At 51.9% G+C, this 21,317-nt stretch overlaps 2 protein-coding genes across 2 annotated transcripts; one reads left to right on the top strand and one right to left on the bottom strand.

The window, feature by feature from the left end:
* Nucleotides 1-2,112: 2,112 nt before the first annotated feature.
* TP53RK (TP53 regulating kinase) lies at nt 2,113-3,750 on the bottom strand. Its single transcript, XM_021540873.2, has 2 exons — nt 3,253-3,750; nt 2,113-2,731 (listed from the first exon to the last, which is right to left on the bottom strand). The coding sequence occupies exons 1-2, from the start codon at nt 3,620-3,622 to the stop codon at nt 2,253-2,255; spliced, it is 849 nt and encodes a 282-aa protein (XP_021396548.2). The 5' UTR covers nt 3,623-3,750; the 3' UTR covers nt 2,113-2,252.
* Nucleotides 3,751-9,972: 6,222 nt separating this feature from the next.
* Nucleotides 9,973-16,415, top strand: SLC2A10 (solute carrier family 2 member 10). Its single transcript, XM_021540872.3, has 5 exons — nt 9,973-10,010; nt 12,126-13,505; nt 14,557-14,679; nt 15,214-15,349; nt 16,011-16,415. Exons 1-5 carry the CDS (start codon nt 10,007-10,009, stop codon nt 16,105-16,107), a joined length of 1,740 nt encoding a protein of 579 aa, XP_021396547.2. The 5' UTR covers nt 9,973-10,006; the 3' UTR covers nt 16,108-16,415.
* Nucleotides 16,416-21,317: the final 4,902 nt, after the last annotated feature.

Below are 21,317 nucleotides of genomic sequence, written 5' to 3'. Positions count from 1 at the left end.
CCCGCAGCAGCTCTCCGGGAGGACTGGCCTGACCACAGGCTGCGACCCCGGCTCAGGGCACGCACCGCCCATCAAAACCTCCCGTGGATCGCCCTTGTTTCTGTTGTTTCTGCTCCGCTGTCCCGCAGGGAGAGCTGCATTTTAACAAACACCATGATAGCTGGAAACACACTTCTTCAAAGGGCTTTGCAAACAGAACTCAGTCCTGGCATCACCGGGAGACGCTGAGAGCGCTGTTTGCACAGATGGGGGACGGCGGGCAAGGCGGGTCAGGCTGCTGCCTCCCCTCCGCGGGGCCGGCATTTGGGGCTCCGATCCCTCCATAGGAGACTCGTTATCCGCATCCAGCTGCTCCCACCGTGCCACCAGATCCAGCAGAGCACCGATCCAAGCGCCCGGGTGTGCTCGGGCAGGTGCAGCACCAGCAGCTCCTCCAGCCCCGCTCCGAGCCGCGAGGGGAGAGCGCCCGGAGCGCTGAAAACAAAACCCCACATCCCCCCAAGGTGCCGGCGCGGCAGCCAAAGCTGTGGCTGGGCGGTGGAACCCGGGCCCCACGCCGGGGCCGGGCACTCGCCCAGGCGGCTCCTCTGGCAAGAGGTGAATGCGCGCCGGGCACGGGCAGCCCGCCGCGCTAGGACACTTGCGGGACGCGAACCGGCCACCTCCGCGCCCGCGGGCGGCGGCGCTGCGCCGGCGCCACCGCGCGGAGTGAGGCTGGGGCGGCCGAGGCGCCTGGTGGTTCTCGGCACCGCCCCGGCCCCTCGGCTCGGGCTGCGCTGCTCCAAGAGGGCAGGGAAAAGCCTTCCTCCCTCCTGCCCTGCCTGCCACGGCAGCTCCTCACAGCTCCCTTCTCTCCCCCTGCTCCAAGAGGGCAGGGAAAAGCCTTCTTCCCTCCTGCCCTGCCTGGCACAGCTGCTCCTCACAGCTCCCTTCTCTCCCCCTGCTCCAAGAGGGCAGGGAAAAGCCTTCCTCCCTCCTGCCCTGCCTGCCACGGCAGCTCCTCACAGCTCCCTTCTCTCTCCTTGCTCGAAGAGGGCAGGGAAAAGCCTTCCTCCCTCCTGCCCTGCCTGGCACAGCAGCTCCTCACAGCTCCAAGAGGGCAGGGAAAAGCCTTCCTCCCTCCTGCCCTGCCTGGCACAGCAGCTCCTCACAGCTCCCTTCTCTCCCCGCTGATCCCTACAGGACGTGGTTGTGCAGTGGAGAGGGACCCCACTCTTTTACAAGCAGTTTCAGAGCACAAGCAGTGCACAGAACAGAGAATCTTCCTGACGGATAAAGATTGCCCAGCACAGCAAATCGCTCAGCAAGTTCACTGTTTCTTTCTATCATTACCTGCAGGCAATGATGCTCCCACATTCACCCAGCTCACATCCCAACCTCCTCACAAAGCTGATAATCTTCTAACCCACCCACGGTGGCAAGATTTTCCTCTAGCACACTTTCCATTCACACAATTAAATACAGTAAGCCAGAAAATCAAAGTAATATAGAGAAAACATTACAACAAAAGACAATTCCCACCTGCCTCTGCCAACTGCCTACCTGGAGAGGCAATGGCAATACCAGCAGTCCCCCTTGTAAAACTCCAAAAGAGGAAATTTATAACAGACTTTTTGCTTAAATAGAAGTTTCTCAGTAGAAAACTACTCTGGATTAACAAATTTTGTATCTTCTCCAGACAGTACTATTAACTGAGAGTGAAAAAATCCAATTTACTACCAGAAGAAAAAAAAACTGGTCTATGTTTAATGTGGTATTTCAGCATTGCTCATGTTCCAGAATGCAGTTCTGAAAATTTTCAGGATGTGTTCAGTCATTTATAACAGATTTAAACCCTTTGTTGAAAAGTCTTCTGAGAAAAACAACACACTTGTTTTTCTCAGTTACCTTTTGTAGATGCTGTTTTGTAGCCTCTGAAGTAAGAGCCTCCCATAAATTTATGGTCTAGAGGCCAAGAAAGATTGCTCTGAATGATTCTAACCACACAAAGATGAGTACAATGACACTGTAAACTACTTTGTATTAGAAATATTTCACTTCTAGGACAGAAATGACCTCTAACTGTTTCTCTCTTGGCTGTGCCCCAATCTCACAATTACTATGGTTACTTGATGACACTTAGAACTCTTAGAAGTTTATTTATTTGAAGACACAGTTATCAAAATAGTGATCTGTGAAGTAAAACCAACTAGAAATATAAATAACCCTCTTTGCAAAACCTACTATTTCTCCATCCCTAACCCCACTCTCTTCTACCCAATCATGGATCTCTTCCTTCCCCTTAGCCGAACCTCATCCAGCTTTTTAATCACAGGACCAGATTTTTTAGACGTGGCTGCATAGGTCTTTAGCAGAGCTTGGAACATCGTTTCCGTATCTGGATGAGTGCTAATGAAGGCTTTCTCCAGAACATACAAATCAACTCCTTTATCTTCTGGAAGACCTGAAATAAAACTGAGTCCAAAGTCTATCAACACCAAGTCCAGCTTCTCCGTGGGTGGCCGCAGGAGGAGATTGGCAGTTGTAAGATCCCCATGGATAATATCCTCATCGTGCATCCTTGCTAACAGCTCACCCATCTTCTCTGCTAACTTATGGAGGACACTGGTATCATTTCCACTCTTTTGTACGGAATAAATATGATCCTGAACAGTAATTGAGTCTACAATATCTTCAAGATAGATGGAGTTGGTGACATAATCCACAAAGTAGACCACTGGAGCTGGAATCCCTGTTTAAAAGAACAAATCAAATACCAGCAGTTAATTTACATGATTCCCAGCTTTATTTTAATAAAACACAGCCAATAAAAGCTTTAAACAGAAATGCCAGCTGAGATCACACCAAGCCGCTGATGATGCACACCTTGGAATAGGCCAACTCTTAATCCAAGCCATCTGCACAGCCCCGCAGCCTTACAGGGACCTGGCAGCTCAAACCCCCTGACAGCCCAGCCCCTCCTGGGGGAGCCTCCGGGACACACCGAGGGCACCTTGAGCTCCAGGGGCGCTCTGAAAGAGCAGAGCGTGTCGCCCCGGGCTCAGCAGTCCCCGCATCCTTCAGGATGGCGCCGAGGGCCTGAGATCTGCTCTGAGCGACGTGAGGAGCCGGCGTGGTGGGGCTGCCACCGCCCTGGGGTGTGTCTGTCCGTGTGTCCTGCCGGGGCTACCCCGCTCACCCCGCCCCGGGCTGTGCGTGTGTCTGTCTGTCCGTCCTGCCGGGCAGCCCCGGCCCGCCCGGCCCCGTGCCCACCTGCCCGCCGGCACCGCAGCAGGGACCGCGCCTCCTGCACCATGCGCCGCCGGCTCAGCCGCTCCTCCAGCGCGGGGTGGCGGTACCGCTTCGGGACGCGGAGCTTGGCCACCGCCGGCCGCCCCAGCAGCAGCCCGCGGTACACGTGCGCCTCGGCGCCCTGCTGCACCAGCCGCAGCCCCGGCAGCGCCGGCGGCGCCGGCGCCTCCTCCGCCACCATGGCATCGCCCGCCCCGCCCTCGGCACCGTCCACGGCGGGGCCCGCGGCCCCCAGCTCGGCCGCGGCGGGCCCCACGTCGCCCATCGCAGGGCCCGCGGCGCCGGCCATGACCGAACGCACTCCGCCCGCCTCCGCCTGCGCCGCCGCCATCACCGCGACACGCACGGCGCACGCGCGGGGCGTCTGCTCGGCAATGCTCGGTAATCTCCGGCCATGCTCGGCCACGCTCGGTGCTCCGTGACGGAAAGCGACGAACTGCCGAAGCGCCTGCTCGGCAATGCTCGGTAATCTCCGGCCATGCTCGGCCACGCTCGGTTGTGACGGAAAGCGACGAACTGCCGAAGCGCCTGCTCGGCAATGCTCGGTAATGTCCGGCCATGCTCGGCCACGCTCGGTTGTGACGGAAAGCGACGAACTGCCGAGCGCCGCGCGGCCGCAGCGCTCCGCCGCCCCCGCCATGACGAGCCCTGCCCCTTTCTGCTCCGGGCTGCTCCTTCCAAACCCCTCCCGGTGCTTCCCCCCGGAATCCTGCTGCCCTCTGCCGTGCCGGGTGATACTGGGTAACTGCAGCACGGTGGGACTTGTTCCCGAGCATCCCTGAGCCGCCGCGCCCTCCCGTGGGTTTGCCGGCGCAAGAGCGAGACCTGCAGCTGGCCCAAGGCTCGCAAGGGAGATGTGGGGTGCGTTTCTTCCCGAGCTGGCAAGTGGGAGCTCCTGGTTCCCCCCAGGTTTTCCCAGCATCACCGAGGAACCCCTCTCCGGGGCATCCATCATCCCTGGGACACCACGGCCACGGCGTCACCCCCACCTTGGAGCATCACCGTGGGGACTCCATCTCTGGGACATCACCACCAGCACGGTCCATCAGTGGCTTTTGCTCTTTCATGTGCCAGAAGCCTCTGCTGGAGCCTGTGCAGACCCACTGCAGCTGCCCAGCTGGCGGCTGGGAAGGAGAGGGGTTTGCCTGTAAGCTGTGGGGCATCAGCAGGCTGCAGCAGGGCGTGCTGTCCCCTCGGGTCCCCACGCTGGGAACCACCAAAGCTTCTGCCCAGGTCTGCCATGGGCCACTCATGCCGTGAGTGGGCTGACTCTCCCTTCCTCCAGCAGCCAAGTCCCACATTGCCATCTTATTAAGAGATGGATAAACCTCATTATCCTCATAAACCTCATTGGAGCAGTGCTTGGGGTTTTATGGCACCCTGAAAACCCACTGCCCCACTGGGTGATCTGCGCATGCTGCAAATATGTTCCTCAGAAGATACGAGGGAATCCAGCCCAGTCCATGTCAATATGTTTTCAACTGTTGCTTTTGGAGGTGCCACAAGTCCATTTTGTCTTTGTTTTCTCACCCACAGCATTTGTTTCCTTTTCAGAACATTTATATTTTATTAACACATTCCACACAGTTTACATGTCCATTGCACAGTGGGATCATGCCTGCCAAATATTTATCTTGCTTCAGTGACAACTTTTAAACAACCTTCCCAAGTTTTCAATGATACAGATAATCCATCCTGCAATTCTGCCCACCCATAGCACCCTGCTGCAGCTGTGGCAGGGCTGCAAGAGCCCAACAACCTGCCCAGGGAATGGGGTGAATTCTCTGGCTGGAATTTGCAAATGCCTCAAACACTGAAATAAAGCAGGTTTTCCCCGTGTTGTGAATAGATTTTATCAGAGTATCTGTGCAGATATCCCCACAGACACACATATACAACCTATAAGCAAGTGCACACACATAGCCTTCAGTTCATTATTCTGGCAAACATTATGGTTTTCTCTCATGCTGGCTAAAAACCTCCTCCAGAGCTTTCAAAATATGAAACAAAATATTTTTGCTTTATTTTGCCCTTTATTTTATTTATTTAAATTTTATCTTCCCTGTGATTTCACTTATTCTTTTCTCTTTTAAAGCAATAAACAGTTGACATAGCTCTTGGAAACCAACTAGAGCCATTTACAATATTTATGGTATCACCCAGTATTTTTATTGGAATATTGAACCCCAGAGAACTGCTCTGAAACTGGTAAGTGGTCTCATTATGTAACTTTGTGCTCCTGGTGACAAGCATTTACAAACTCCTTTCACAAACAATGTAATTAAGTTAAAAACTACAGCCCAGCAAACCAAACTAATGGGAACCAAGGCAGGTCTCATGGGCTCCTCCCTGCTCTCCTACAGATCCCTTGCATCAGGCAGGATGCAGCCCTGGAAGCAGCTCTCCAGCCATCCCCCAGCTTATTTAGGGATGGAGGCTGCCATCCTCAGAGCTGCACAGATGGGAAAAGGGATGAATTTGACTTGTTGCAGTGTGCCATGCTGAAGGCATCCCTAAAATGTACAAGGAAACAAGATTCCTGGTGGGACCAACACTGCTGACCAGCATTGCCAGGGAACCCCTCTGGGTTAGGACATCATAAGAGAAAACATCTGCAGCCTGGCATCGGGAGGACAAACCTCTCTGGATGTAAATGAACGTGCTTGATCCCCCAAGCCCCTTCCTAAGGGTCATTCATAATAGAAGAAAATACTCTTAAGGGTGTGGTGAGGATTCCTGAACCCCACGTCTTCCTTTTTCCAGGATGGACTTCTTTCTCCTCTTGTATTCGTATTTCAATTTGTGATTTTACAGCTGAAGCTGCTCCAGCTCAGAGGTAGAAGGTAACATTTCCAGTAATCACAGGCGGGTTGTGTGGCCAAACACGGGCTGCTGTTCCTGAGGCGGAGCTCTCAGGAGCACATTCCTGTGGCCCAGCCCTGGGGATGTGCCTGTCCTGGGGATGTGCCTGTCCTGGGGATGTGCCTGTCCTGGGGATGTGCCAGCCCGGAGATGTGCCCGTCCTGGGGATGTGCCAGACCCGGGGATGTGCCCGTCCTGGGGATGTGCCAGCCCCGGGGATGTGCCTGTCCTGGGGATGTGCCAGCCCCGGGGATGTGCCCGTCCTGGGGATGTGCCTGTCCTGGGGATGTGCCAGCCCCGGGGATGTGCCCGTCCTGGGGATGTGCCAGCCCCAGGGATGTGCCAGCCCTGGGGATGTGCCCGTCCTGGGGATGTGCCAGCCCTGAGGATGTGCCAGCCCCGGGGATGTGCTGCCCGGCTGCCAGGCAGGAACACACCCCGCAAGCCCGGCAGCCAGGAGCGAGATAAGGACCGGAGGGGAAATGGCACTGCCAAGACACTGCAGAGGAGGAGGAGAAGGAGGAAGGCATCACAGGAGGAAGCAAGGACAGGAACGTGCCTGCAGGCATGAAGCATTGGTGGATCCAACCCCCCAGACCTTCTCATGTGGAGCTCAGGGACAAAGGTGCTGTGAAAAACCAAACCAAACCAAACCAAACCAAACCAAACCAAACCAAACTAACCAACCAAACAAACAAACAATCAAAAAAACCCCACAAAAAAAAACCAACAGATTTTTACAGAAAGAATAATAAATTCTGGAATGGCCTGCCCGAGGAGGTGGTGGAATCACCATCCCTGGATGTGTTTAACAAAGCCTGGATGTGACACTGGGTGCCATGGTTTAGTTGAGGTGTTGGGACTGGGTTGGACTTGATGATCCTGAAGGTCTGTTCCAACCCAGTAATTCTATGAATTCTGTGAATTCTTTCAGCAGGCCCAGAACACCCACTGGCTACAAAAGGTGTGATAAGAAAGCTGTACTTTAAGGACCCCAAAGAATGATTTTTGGTTTTCCCCGTAAATTATCCCTGCTGTACATCATAGCAGGCTTTTGCCCTTTTTTCCAGAGGACAATAACCCACAGCCTCCACAGTGTCAATGTGACAGCTGCATTTCTGTACACACTGATGTCATCTTTTTGTCCTCCTTTGGTAAACACACCATAAAGCTTTCCCTGTGCTCACCAAGACCTCACCTTCTTATTGTCAGTGCTAATAATATTTCTTGCCCTGCCAGAGACCAAGAAGCCTCCAGAAAATGTTCAGGTGGCAGAAAAATAAATGCTGAGTGACCATAGAGAAAAGTATATTTTCTTCTTTTTCACACTGAAATAAGTTCTGAAGGAAGGAATTGTTCAGGCAAATTGAAGATCATGTAGCCAAGAGTGAGTTTGCCCTGAGGCTGATGAGGACTCTGGGTTCTCTTTGGCTCTCTGCCTGGCATGGTTGGGAGCAATACATGGGAGACATTTCCTCCAGTTCCTAATACAGCTCGCCCAAAATCCTTGGCTTAAGCTCTGGGGGCCAGAGATCATGGGCAAGATCACACTGCATCCCCTGCATCCTCCTGAGCTCCCCAAATGTGGAACATTAGCCTAGACACAGACATGTAGTGTTTCTTGTCTGCCATGAACTGGTCTCGTGTGGGTCTTGGGGAAGAGAGAAAATTGGAATAATTTCTCCCTCGGCTTATCACGAGAGCTGGTTGTGATTCCAGAGCTGTTTAAACTTCTCTAATGTGAAGTGCCAATGTTGTTGAAAAGCTCTTCCCATGAACTCCATGGGTTTCTGTTGGCTGGTGTCTGAAGCCATTCTTCACCAATTGTGTAATCCCTGCTGCAGCTGTCAGGCTGTATCAGATACAAGGTTTTAGAAAAGGTGCTATCACATCCTGTATTCCCACTGAAATTAGAGCATGTGAATAGGAAGCTTTTATTTCATCTCTAAACCAGGTACATGATTTGACACACTTTTCCTATTCTCTGGGATTTTAAGAAGAAAGAAAACCAAAACATTTGATCAACTGCAGCCAGATATCCAACAGACTAAAGCTGAAACGATCATCAAATACATGATCCAATGTGGCTCATCTCAAGCATCCCAAAACTATGAGTTGAAATAAAATGAGTTGGTACTACTGCTCTACACAGCAGAGACATGAGATGTATCCCCATACTTGGAAAAATAACAATTTTTAAATACTTCTCCCAAATTCCCTATTAAGTTAACATGGGGGATGACTGCAAAGGCTTTTTAAAAAAAAAAATAATGTACTCATATGTTCTTTATTTTTCACCCAGCCTGTTAATTTTTGCCTGTCTCAGGAACACAATGGTCACTACTTCAGACTTTCCCAGGTCTGAATTCTGTACTGTTCAATTCTGTACTGGGGCAAAAAACTTTACCAGCACGGGTTCCACAGAGTGCTGTTCTGGAGGTTGTGTGGTTACAACATACTAAATATTAAAATTCAACAAAGGTTTTTAATGCAAAATTACCTGCAGTCACATGCCAGCTCACAAAGCAGATTTGTGGTCACCTGCCCTTACCCTGGAGTGGCAATGCCTGCTGCAAGGCTCTGGAGAGGCTGTGCATGCCTTCCCACCTGTGACACCACATCCTCCTCGCTGTCCCCACGCCAGCTGGGTCACAGCAAGCTCCTGAACGTCTCGTGTACCTCAGCACAGCACAACCCGCCCAGCAGCTGCCAGTCACACAAACAGCACCAAGGGGCAATGTTTGCATATTGTGTTAAAGAGTTTTGAAAGCACTTCCAGGTGCATAAGGCTTTGTAAAATCCTTGTCTAACAAACTGGACTTTGGGACATGTGAAATTAGCCTCCAAAAATAATCTCACATCCAAGTGCGAGTCCCAGTGTCTTTTATGCAGGACAGCAGGAAGGTTCCTGTTCCACTCAGCGGATAAAGAATGTTAATTGCAAAGGAAGTTGAATATGGAATGCTTTGTCCGATGGAGCACTGTGTCAGGGGAAGGAGATTATCTTGAATGACTGATTCTTTCTGTCCCACAGCCATGAAAGTTAAGAGGGCAAACTCAGACACAGAATCACAGAATCATAGACTCAGACAATATGCTGAGATGGAAGGGGGCCACCAGGATCATGGAGTCCAACTCTGGGCCCTGCACAGGACACCCCAACAATCCCATCAGGTGCTGCAGAGCATCATCCAAATGCTCTATGAACTCAGTCAGGCTTGGTGCTGTGACCTGGGGAGCCTGTTCAGTGCCCAGCCATTCTGTGTGAAGAACCTTTTCCTGATATCCAACCTAAACCTCCCTTGCTGCTCTTGTTTTCAGCTTTCAAGTGGCCACCCCTTTCTTAGCAGGTTTCTGTGGCTTTCCAGCCGGGCTACCTGAAACCATGAACAAACCGTCAATCTCGTGCACTTTCTGGAGGCTTTCTCGCCTAGAGAGATGAAGCTCTGCAAAGAGCAGCTCTGCAGGCAGTGAGGAGATTTCTGTTCCTCCAGTGAGACAGGCTGGGGACAGAGCTGACATTCCAGCCACCAGACCCACATCCCCGTTTCTGGATTTCTGGACCAAATCGCCACGTACCTCCGTACCGCGTCCCCGGCCGACGCCCGTCCCGGTTCCGCAGGGCTCACCCATCCCCCGGGATCCGGCCCCGCTCCCCGGCATCGCTCCCGGCCGGTGCAGCGCCCCCCGCCCGGGACCCCCGCCCCCGGGAGGGGCGGGCAGGGCGACTACAAGCCCCAGGCTGCCCGGCCGGGGGCAGGGCAGCAGCGACGTGGCGCGGCCCCGCTCCGGCCGCCGGCCCCGCTCCGCCCCGCCGCGCTCCGCTCCGCGCCCGCCGGGGCTCGGCCCCGCCATGGGTGAGTGCGGGACGGGCGGGGGGCGCCGGGGCTGCCAGCCCCTCTCTGGCCACGGGGCAGCCGGGGAGGAACGGGCACGCGCTGCCCTGGCGAGAAATTTCCGAAAAAAAAAACCCCAAAAAAAGTTTGCAACTTTTCCTAAAAGTTGGGAGTGCATCCGCCGCCCCTTCCTTTCTTTCTGTTCTTTTTTTAGCGGTCCCAGCAGCGCGCACAGCGAACGGGAGCCGAGGGTTTTCCCGGGGCTCGGTGCGGGGCTGTCCCGGGAGGGGAGCGGGGCTCGGGTGCGGAGCGGGCTGGGTTTGCTGCGCGGTGCCCAGCGCTGGCCTTGGCCTTGGTGCGAGCAGAGTCCGGGCTCAGCCCAGCCCAGCCCGGCCGGACACAGGGACACTGCCCTGTCCTGGGCACGGTCCCTCCACCGCTTTGCTGCGGGGGGAGAATCGCCTGGCACAGCTCCTTGCTCCACCAAACCTTCTGTCCTCCTGTGGAGATCTGAAGAGTCCTCAAATTCTCCAGCTACGTCAGAATAGACGATGCACAAACTGGATTTCAGTCAAAGTTCATAAGCCATGACTGCTTATTAAGTTAACAAGAAATGCAGCAAAACCTGATGAAATCAGCCATGATATTTATAGTGGGACTGGCTGTGTCTAATAGAATTTGTGGCCTGAAGCTAATGAGATGGCCACTTATGCCTTCTGTTCTGAGCAGAAATTTTTTCTAATTATCTGCATAACATGTACAAGGAGTGCTAAAAGCAGCGCAGATGGTCACACAGAGTGTGGTGGGAGGGACTGGGATAGCTGGGATGGCATAAGGAGCACAAATGAAACACAGAGGTTTGCAGAATAAATAAAAAATGTTGTATTTATACACAGCCATCACTGAGAAATAGCTTTTATTGATAGCTGTGATTAAAGGCCAAGCAGAGACACTTCCCATTAAGCACAGCTTGTGACAGGAAAAAAATCCTTCAGCAGGGTGAGAAAAGTTTCCACGGTCTGGTGGTTGTGCCCACATTTTTCCATGTGCAGTCTACCAAAACTCTGAGTATTTCTAATTAAACTAAAGAATGCAGATAGCATTACATGCTGCAAAACAGCAGAAACCCCCAAACTAATCCACTTCACCTATGCTTCAAAAATGTAATTGGAGGTGAGGTCAGTGTCACTTCTATCCCCAGAGGTCCCGACATCAGCACTGGCTCGTGCCCCAGTGCAGTCCATGGTTCACCTTTCATCCCTTCCCCATGGTGAGAAGCATGTGCAGCACCTTGGTTTTGTAGGGTTGTTTGGGGTGGGTTGGTTTGAGTTGCTTTTTGGTGCTGTTTGTGTCTTATTTTAGCTCAATTTACATGCTTAGGAAACTGGCAGACTCAGCCCTGTGTGAAGGGTAAGGCCAAAGAGTCACTTCTTGTGTTTGAGGGTGGCAACAGTAGATTTTTCAGCTCAATGAAGTTTGTGCTGTGGGCCTGGACTGCAGGAGGAGGAGATTGGGATTAATTTGGGGATCCTAGGAGCTATGGGCTGCAGAAGGAGAGATGAAGAAATCAGGGCCACCCCACAAAGTCATGATGAGGATATAAGATTAATTAAAGGAGAAAATAAAGGAAAAATAAACTTTTTTGAGCAGGGCTTTTAACCACAAGATAGAAAGTAAGAATTCAAAACCTGCAGGGAGAGCTGGTCGTACCACATGCACTGAAATGTGAAAATGATAATGCAGAACCAGAAAGCAGAAGCTGCATTTCCTGCCCAGAACAAATTTAGTAGTTACAATCAAGAGATACCACAGACGATCCCACGGTACAACTCCAGGCACTACAAATCACTGTCCTGCACTTAAAAACAAGTGTTAGCTCTGTTTAAAAGTCCCGATTTCAAAGTTCTGCACCCCAAATGAGTACCCCTGCAGTTAGTGGAAGTCTGGTGGGTTGTGTGACTATGTGCAAGTGCCTCTATACATGTGATCTAGCGGCCTATGGGGGAACTCCACATCATGACCTTGTAGATGGAAAATTGTAGCTGTCCTGGGAGAGCTTTTTCCAGCCTGTGCATGCTGATAGCTTGTTTTATAGCATCAGAAAACTGAACCTGGTACTGCTTGCTTGTTTTCCAGGTCGTGCACTGCTGGTCCTCCTCTTGTCTGGAACAGTGTCTCTCCTGGGGGGGCTGATATTTGGATACGAACTGGGGATAATCTCTGGAGCGCTGCTGCAGCTGCAGGCAGACTTTCAGCTCAGCTGCTTCAAGCAGGAAGTTCTGGTGAGCGCCGTCCTCATCGGAGCACTCCTCGCCTCCCTGGCGGGGGGGATCCTCATCGACCGCCATGGGCGGAGGAGAGCAATCCTGGTCAGCAACTTGGTCCTCCTGGGGGGCAGCCTCATCCTCACGCTGGCCAGGGCATTCCCTGTGCTGGTCATTGGGCGAATGACCGTGGGCTTTGCCATCTCTGTCTCATCCATGGCCTGCTGCATCTATGTCTCAGAAATGGTGGCCGCTCACCAGCGAGGGCTGCTGGTGTCTCTCTACGAAGCAGGAATCACCGTGGGCATCTTGCTATCCTACGCACTGAATTACATCTTTGCGGACGTGGATGAGGGGTGGAGGTACATGTTTGGACTGGCCATTGCCCCGGCGGCCATGCAGTTCCTCAGCATCCTCTTCCTCCCAGTGAACCCTGTGAAATTAAGCTCGTGGGACTCAGACTGCCAGAAGGGCCTCATCCCATTGCAGGACACAGAGGACAGAGCAGCAGCAAAGTGGGAGCCCTATCAGGAGAAGCATTACTCATTTCTTGATCTTTTTAGGACCAGAGACAGCATGAGGAGGCGGACTCTGGTGGGCCTGGGACTGGTGCTCTTCCAGCAGTTCACTGGGCAGCCCAATGTGCTGGGCTATGCCTCCAAAATCTTCCACTCGGTGGGATTCCAGAGCAACTCCTCAGCGATCCTGGCCTCAGTTGGGCTGGGAGCAATAAAGGTGGTGGCCACGCTGGTGGCCATGGCCTTGGCAGACAAGGCAGGCAGGAGAGTGCTGCTCATGGCTGGCTGTGTGGTGATGGCCATCTCTGTCACCGCCATCGGCCTCACCAGCCGCATGGCTCCGCTGGCCATGGCCAGGGACTGCAAGGCAGCCGCAGGCCCCAATGCATCCCACGGCCTCAGCCAGCACCCCCTGACCCCTGTGCTCCCCCAGGCTGCTGTGTCACCCGTCCCACCAGCACCAGGTGCTGCCCAAAGTCAGGCGGGCCCCGCTTTTGCTGCCACAAGGAGCCTTACTACGGAAGTTTTTGCCAGCACTCAAAGCAAAGAGATTGTTCCTAATCCTTCCCTCGCTTGGAAAAGGGACTTGGCAGGTCAGCCCAAGAAAGAAGCAGTGGAAAGCACGGGCCCTCCCCTCAGTGCTGCTCCCTGGGCTCAGCATACGGTCTTAAATTGGATTACACTGCTGAGCATGATGGCTTTTGTGAGTGCCTTCTCAATTGGATTTGGGCCAAGTAAGTGTGGTGTTTATCCTTGCATTAATGCAGAGAATAAAACTAGGGCTCATTGCAAGCTGCCTGCTTGAACCATTCCTTATGTATCTGCTGTGCTGAGCAGCTCACTGTCTGGGAACTGGGAATACGTCCCCTCCTGCCCCCTGAATCATTTTCTAGCACTGAAGCTCTGTCAGCTACAGCACTAGCGTAACTTTCTCTTCCATGCTATTCACTACCCTTGTAAAGCTGTTTTTTTTTCTCTGAAGTTCAATGGAAAATCAGAGCATCCTACAAACCCTACAAGCACTACACAAACTTCCTGTCACCCTGATGAGGAGGAAAATACAGGGCTGAGGACAGAGGGACTGAAGGGCTTCTCCTGGGTGATTGTCAAAGTCCGTGCAGAACTGGAAGTTGAACCTCTTTTGACATTTCTCAATATAAATTGGTTTTTGTTTTTTTTATTCTATTTATTATTAATTTTTTTCATCAGATGAGATTAAAGATTAGTTCTTGCTTCCATGTAAGTTCTACATTTTTCTGGCATTTAAATGCCTTGATGTAAGAAAACTGCATTTAACTCAGGAAAAGAATGTTAGGTGAACAAATCTCATAGGTTTGACAGCCACCCTGCAAAGTATTTCAAGCAAAATAACCCCTGGATGAGAGAGACTTAAAGATATATATTGCTTTAACTCTGATTTTAGCCCAAATACAATATTGTCTCCCTAATTCCACCCTTTTCTCATTTCTTTACAAAGAGCGTGACCTGACAGCAGGCCTGTCAGATCTCTTCATCTCCTGTGAATGGAATGACCAGCTACCCTGCTTTCTTCTTTACTCCCTGGGCCTGTTTATTGCTATTTCATTCCTCCATGAAGTGTTGAACACAGGAGGTTTGAAGTGTTCTGCTCTGATCTGTCTCTGAGATCGATGAATGTTTGACACCACCAGCAGCGGGTGCTGGGTGAAGCCAGAGTTTAAACCCCCTGCTGAAATCTCCCTTGCCCATTTCCCAAACAAACTGCTTAACTCCACACTGTCTTTGTGATCTCTCTAATCTGTGCAGTGACCTGGCTGGTCCTGAGTGAGATTTACCCTGCTGGGATAAGAGGAAGAGCCTTTGCCTTCTGTAACAGCTTTAACTGGGCTGCTAATTTACTGATCAGCCTCTCCTTCCTGGACCTTATTGGTAAGTAGCCCCTTCCCCTCCCTCCACCTCCCACAGCTGGTTATGGAAGGTGGCTACCATGAGCCATTTGGAGATTAAGTGGCATTTTGATCCCTGAGGACTTGAGGCTGGAATAGGTGTGACCCTTTGCCCCTGAGAGCAGGAAAGCCAGGCACCAACAGCACTGGTCAGAGCCTCTCTGTCGCTCGTTTATAAAAGTCCCCCATTGCCCACTGGGCTGCACTGTAGCACCGCAGTATCAGGAAGCACAGAGTCTGCAGTTTCCACACCGGCAGCTTTACAGCACTGCTCAGCAGGCACTGCTGGCCCTGGACCTCGGCTGCCTCTTTCCCCTGGTGCTGGCAAAGCCTGGCATGCACCAGCCCTTCCCTTTGCCAGTTTCCAGTCCAAGCCTTGCAGATAAGGAATTTCCCAGCTCTCTTGAAGGCTTCACAAAATAAGGTACCCCTTGGTCAGGCACCAGTGACCACATCACAGTAAGCAAACTTTGTACCCCACGGTGTGACTCCTACATTTACACACTTGAATCTGCAGATGCCATTGGATTCTCATGGATGTTTCTTCTCTATGGGCTGATGGGAGTGATGGCTGTTATATTCATTTACCTTTTTGTGCCGGAAACAAAAGGACAGTCCCTGGAGGAGATAGACCAGCAGTTCTCCAGGAAACGGTACGTGTGCTGCTGTCCCAGCAGGAGTGCTGCCTTTGGGGGTTTCCCACTGCCAGCTCCTGGGGTCTGTGGCACTGGGCTGATGTGAAGTCTGGCCAGTGCTACTGAGAAAATCTAAAATGTTTGTGGCAGGGCTGTGGGACAGGGTGAGAGAGCTGCAGTGCCTTCATTAGCAGGTCACTGCCCTGAGCCTTGCAGCTGTGCTGCTGGAGGGCAGTAGTAACACTCAAGAAAAATGGGTTAAAAATCAGGATGCATGGTCAAGAAGAGGAGACCGGGACCACAATATGGGACAGGAAGGTCAGGACTGGGAGGAGACAGGAGGGGATGATAGTCCTGTCTTTTCACCTTAGAATAATCTCAGGCTGATCCTTCTCCTCTGAGGCAGAGATGTCTCCTGGAACATGGGGTCCCACCTGGTAATTTCCACACAAAGCTTCTAATGGAGTAGGGAAGATCAAAATGTGGCTTTGCCATCCTGGTTGTGATGGAGATGGCAGGGCAGGCACTGCTGGAGCAGGAGAGATTGTGCTGCCATGGCTGATGGCAAGGGGAGGGAGCACGCAGCCCTCGGGGGGCAGGAGGGGTGACTGCTGGCAGCCCCTGCCCAGCTCCCTGGTGCTGCAGCTGCTGCTCCTGACCTTCATCACTGCCCCAGCAGGGTGTGGGAAGGAAATGTGTTCAAGCAGAGACGTGGAAGAGGAGTGAGCTGCACACACGCACTGTACCAGAGAGTGGAGCACGCCAGCAGCACATGAAACCAGCGACCTGACTGCAGCATCGTGTGTGAGGAGCTCCAGCAGCAGAGGAGCAGGCTGGGCCATCAGGACACTTCTTCTCTGGAGCCTTGAGCTGGTGACCTCTGGTCAGTGACAGTTCTCCCTGCAGTGCCTTAGATCTGGGAACACGCCAACAGCACGTCCTTTGGGTCCTTGGAGAATCACTGTTCCCAGGCAGGGACTACATCCTTCCTTTGCATATCTTTTAATTTTTCATTTGTGTCTCGTAACATTTAAGAGATTAATGGTTTTATATGCAGGAATTAAAGCACGGGTTTTGCTGACAATTTCTCCATCCTTGAGGCTCGGTTGTGAGTAAGGTGTGTTATTTTCCAGGTCTCCAGAGCGCCGGGAGGCTGCACCGCACCAGCCCCGCCGGCAGCGGGCGGCCGGCACCGCCCGCTCGGGGCTCTGCGGTCAGACCCTGCAGTCCCCAAAATCAGAGCCCCGCACCCCCAGAGCTCCTTCCCTGCCTCCCCGCACCGTGCCCGGGGCCTGGCGGGGCCGGGCAGGAGGGATATGGTGGTGGGAATTGGGGTACCCCGCTGTCAGAATCTGTGGTATTGATGATTCCAAGATTGTAGAAAGTCTCTGAGCCCCGCAGCCAAAGAAGAAATCATAATTTGTCTGTGCTGGTTTCCAGGTTGTTTATTCTGTTTATCTCTAACATGTTCTGCTGCCCTGATGCAGCTCTGTCCTGCAGGGCAGCATGTGGGGCTCTGCCCTCAGTGGGATGTTACAAACATTAAATACCAGAAACTCCCTGGGCTGGATTTACAATAACGTGCCAATATCTGTCACCTACGTTGGACAGTGTGTCCCCAGCCTGAACCAACAGAAAAATGCCAACACCACAGTGAAACATGGAGGGCATGAAGAAGGAGAAAAAGGACAAGACACACCCAATTTCCTCCATCTTGTCCCCTTTGGACCCCTTATCTAGAATCCTAAAATTTTACTTTTGCACCCGTTCCACACTTAATTATTACTTATATCAAACACTCAGAGCTGGTAATTCATCCTGTAAGATTGAAAACTCTTTTCCATGGACAGAGATCACAGACAGTGTCTCTGGGGGCTCTGTACACTGGGGTTCCTGACCCCTGCCAGGGTCCCAGACTTTTCAGGGCAGCCAGAGGGAAGCTCTGGACTCCCACACCCCGTCTGGGGGTGAGAGGCTGCTGGGGCTGACTGGGGACAAGGCGAGGCAGAGGATGGGGTGCTGGGCTGTCACAGGGACCAGGGTCGGGGCTGGCTGTGCTGGGACCCGAACTGGCTCTGGGGCCAGCAGACAGGGCTGGGGACAGTGCCAGGTGCTGGGGTGAGGGTACAGAAAGCTGCGAGACAGCTCCTGGTAAGGGGGCTCAGCGAGCCCAGGGTAAAGGACTGTCATTCCCACTTTATACAAAGAACCACAGTGCACTTCCAAACCCAGCAGCTTCAACCCCCCAGGGGGAGGAACATGCAAGAGGTGCCCAGCTTGTCACACAGTGCACAGGGTTTGGTGTCTGTGCCTGCACAGCCTACAGGGCCACCCGAGGAGGGCAGGTGTGGGAGAACCCTGGGGCTGCAGGGAAGGTCCCAGCTCTGCTCCTGCAGCCCTTGCCAGGAGGGGTGCACGTTCCAGGGAAGGGGGACAGCTCTGGAGCTGCCAGCTGGTTCACAGGGCCTGGCTGCTCCATCACAGCAGAGCTGGGCAGGTGGCACTGCGAGATGGAAAAGCTGTAAAGGGGTTTCTAGATGAAAAGCTGAAGGAAGGTCAGTGGGTGCAGAAATTCAGACTGGCATCCTGGTGAGGCTGAGGTGGTGCTTATCCAGGGAGAGAGCAGCAGGGAAATAAAGGAACCACCTGCAGTAAATAAGGTGAATTTGGCCATGAATGGTACGACCAACTCACAGGAACATTTTCAAGAAACCAAAGACAAAACCTAGATGTTCTTCTGTCAGTACACAAGAAGCTTAAAAAACAAGACAATGTCAAGCGTTTTAATCCTGAATAACAATTCCAGAACCAGTACAGATTTCTTGAGATGAGAAATCACAGATTCCAGTAAAAAAACCAAAACAAAACAGTAGAGCCAGTGCTGTGTTACTGAGCCCTGATAAGAATAAAGGTAATGAACAGCACATATAAAATGAGATTAGAGAAGTTAGTCGGCTCAGTGATCCATCAGGAAGGAATATAAAGTGGGTTTGGGTACAATAAAGGGTCTCCAGAACCAAGCAGTGCTGGAAGTGAGAGGAGGGCTGCTGCTCTGGGTTTGGTGGGGAGAGGTGCACAGGACCTGCTTCACAAGGTGTTTGTGGGAGAGCTGGTCTCTGCTAGTGACCACAAAACAACCTTTAATGCTGTAGTGGGAGAGTGCACACCAAATAAATCCAGCCTGGGGCTCTACAATTTCAAGAAAGGGAACTATGAAAAAATAAGGTGATTAGTCAATAACAACAAACCAAAAAGAAGCAGGCAGAAAGCAAGGAGCCTGCAAGCAGTCTGGAGGTGATTAAAAAATGCTCTATTAAAGCCTAAGCAAAACATGTGCCACAACTCAAAAAGAACTGAGAGGTCCTAAAAAACACCCTGCCTGACTCACTGCTAAGGTTAAGGAGGTATCACAGGGAGAAGGTCAGTGTTTTAAATGTGAAAAGGTTTCCCACATGAAGAAAAAAGGAAAAGCCATAAAACATGGCAAGTAAAGAGTAGACAGAAAAGAGAGCTAAAAAAGAGCATGAAGATCTTGCAAATATTTTGCAAGTATCTTCCAAAAATCTTTAACCATACCAAAAGGAAGAAACTGGCAGGGGAGCCATTGCTCAATACAAAGATGCAACAAGGCGCCAGGGAGGATAAGACATGATGAGACAGCTTGGACACAACTGTTTTCTCCACTGCTGCAGGTAGTTGGAAGAACCTCACACCCAGTAAATTAGAGGAACTGGATCAATGTGACTTTCCAAATGGCTGCTGTCCCAGAGGGGTGGCAGGTTGCTAGTGCAGCTCCCAGCTACAAACCAAGCTCTGGAAGGGGACCGTGGGAGCTGCAGGGGTGAGTGTCACCTCTGTCCCTGCTGGGTGGTGGGGTCTGCACCAGCAGCAAGCACGTGGGCAGCTGGGACAGAGCCAGCAGACATGGATGCTGAAGAGGGAAAGCTTCCCTTGCCAGCATACTGGGACTCTAGGAATATATCAAGTGTTCACATGGATAGGGAGGACCCAACAGACAGAACAGATGAAAGATTTTGTCAAAATTATTTTAAAAAAACATTTACATTGCCAGGGGATTGAAACAATGTTTCTTTTATGTATTGAAATCTCTTTAAGGATATTCCTGTGCTGTAGGTAGCAAAGTGCAAGCTTTAACAGGCAGTTTTTGAAGATAAATGAGATTTAGCAACCAGACTACCCAAGAATCTCTGTTGGGTCTCATTTTATTCATCACCATCAGTGTTGGCAAGAGAATGGAGAGCAAAATCTCCATGTTTGTGGATGACACTAAACTCTTTTAGGAATGAACATATTTTGCCATTGACAAAAGGCTCCATAAAACCCTAACAAATGGGAATGAGTGGACAAAAACGGCAGCTGGGTTGGGTGTGCTGGGGAACGCTGCAGGCTGGTGCCAGAGGCCTCTGAAGGCTGGCTGGGGTCAGCATGGATGGGAGGAGTGCTCGGCTGAGTGAGCTGGATCCCTCCATCATACTCCAACTGGACAAATGTGTCCCCACTCCAAATTTTGACCCATTAACATAGCAACAGGCTGTTTCTCTTCTTCTCTCCCCTGAGGCTCAGACCTCATAAGACTAGAGGATACAGAAATGCTTGAGGCAGTGATAAATCTTCTTTAGTGGGCTTTTATTTCCTTTTCTTTCACAATATTTTCTTTAGTTTCCTAGCCAAATTTTTTCTAAGGAAAGATTTCTGACTTCCTTTGAGCCACAGCTCAACATCTGTCCACATTGGGGGCTGAAGTAATACACTGTTAAGGGGTTTTGATGTCAAGCCCAAAACCCCACCAGGGATTCATGCAGCTCTCCCCTTTCCTCCCTCCTCCTCTTCAAACAGCCTTTCATTTGCTCTCACTAATTGTGCTGTCATGCCTTTCTTTTTCCCCCGGTTGTGCAGACAGCCTTCCATGCAGGCAGGTTTCGGTGACAGATGCCTGTGCCATGAGCTGTGCGCGGGGCGGGCTGGGCGTGCGCATCGCCGGAGCCGCGCTGAAACCATCCAGGCACGCATCCAGCCCGGCACGGATTAGCCGCTGCCTTCCTGCCTCCCCCCGAGGTGCTGCGGGATAATCACCGCCGGCCGGGAGAGCCCCGCCAGGCCCAGCCCACCCACAGACACCGCTTGCTCCTCAGAGTGGGCAGCAAAAGATCAGCGGAGCATCTCTTGGAGAACTGAAGAGGAGCTTGGGCGCAGGGCTGCGGTGTCCCAGGGAAGGTGGCTGTCGGAGCAGATCTTTAAAAAGCACCCACCAGCCACCCCCCACTCCTACACGTGCTGCTCTAGTGTGCCATAATCAAAATCTGAATGGTGTGAAAAATAAGTAGAAACTTTGGCTGGCCCAGACCGACTTCAGAAACCAGCTTGTAGAGAGGTGATGTGAAGTGTCAGTGGCAGCATGTACCATCCCTGAGCCCGCAGTGTCCAGCTGTGGTAACGTGAGCTAGGTGATAGACTGAAAGCAGAGCAAGGTGTGAGTCCCTGCTGCAAATATTCCCACAACTCAGCAGAGAAATGTGGGATGTGAGTCCACATCCCTTTTGTGCATGTGAAGGCAGCAAGCTCAAGGACTGGATCCTGCTTAGTCTCTGCTCGGGGGGATACAGAGCTGCCTGAAAGGAGCCAGAATACGTGAAACACGATAACTGGAAAAAATACAAACCAGAAGATGGGCTGTTTAATGCACTACAGATCCAGCAACATAACCAGAGCCGACAAAAAGCATTCCTCATATAGGAACAAAGACACCAGTTCAACCCAGGCAATACCTAGAAGGAGATGGGTGTGTTGTGTTTTGTCAGCTTGTGTATCTCCAGGCACTGCGTGGGTCAGACCAGAGCCTAAAACATGCTGGGTGCTTCCTCCTTTCACGGCATCTCTCCTCTCTGCAGTGCTGCTGGCAGCACCAGCACCTCCAAGCTCTGCAGGTTTGGTAACTATGGCCTGTGCCCTTGTTCCTCCTGCTCCA

This window comes from Lonchura striata, chromosome 17 (genome assembly GCF_046129695.1).
Source record: "Lonchura striata isolate bLonStr1 chromosome 17, bLonStr1.mat, whole genome shotgun sequence".
Classification (NCBI taxonomy): Eukaryota; Metazoa; Chordata; class Aves; order Passeriformes; family Estrildidae; genus Lonchura; species Lonchura striata.
The sequence above is the reverse complement of the archived record's forward strand: the minus strand, read 5'-3'. Positions and strand labels throughout refer to the sequence as shown.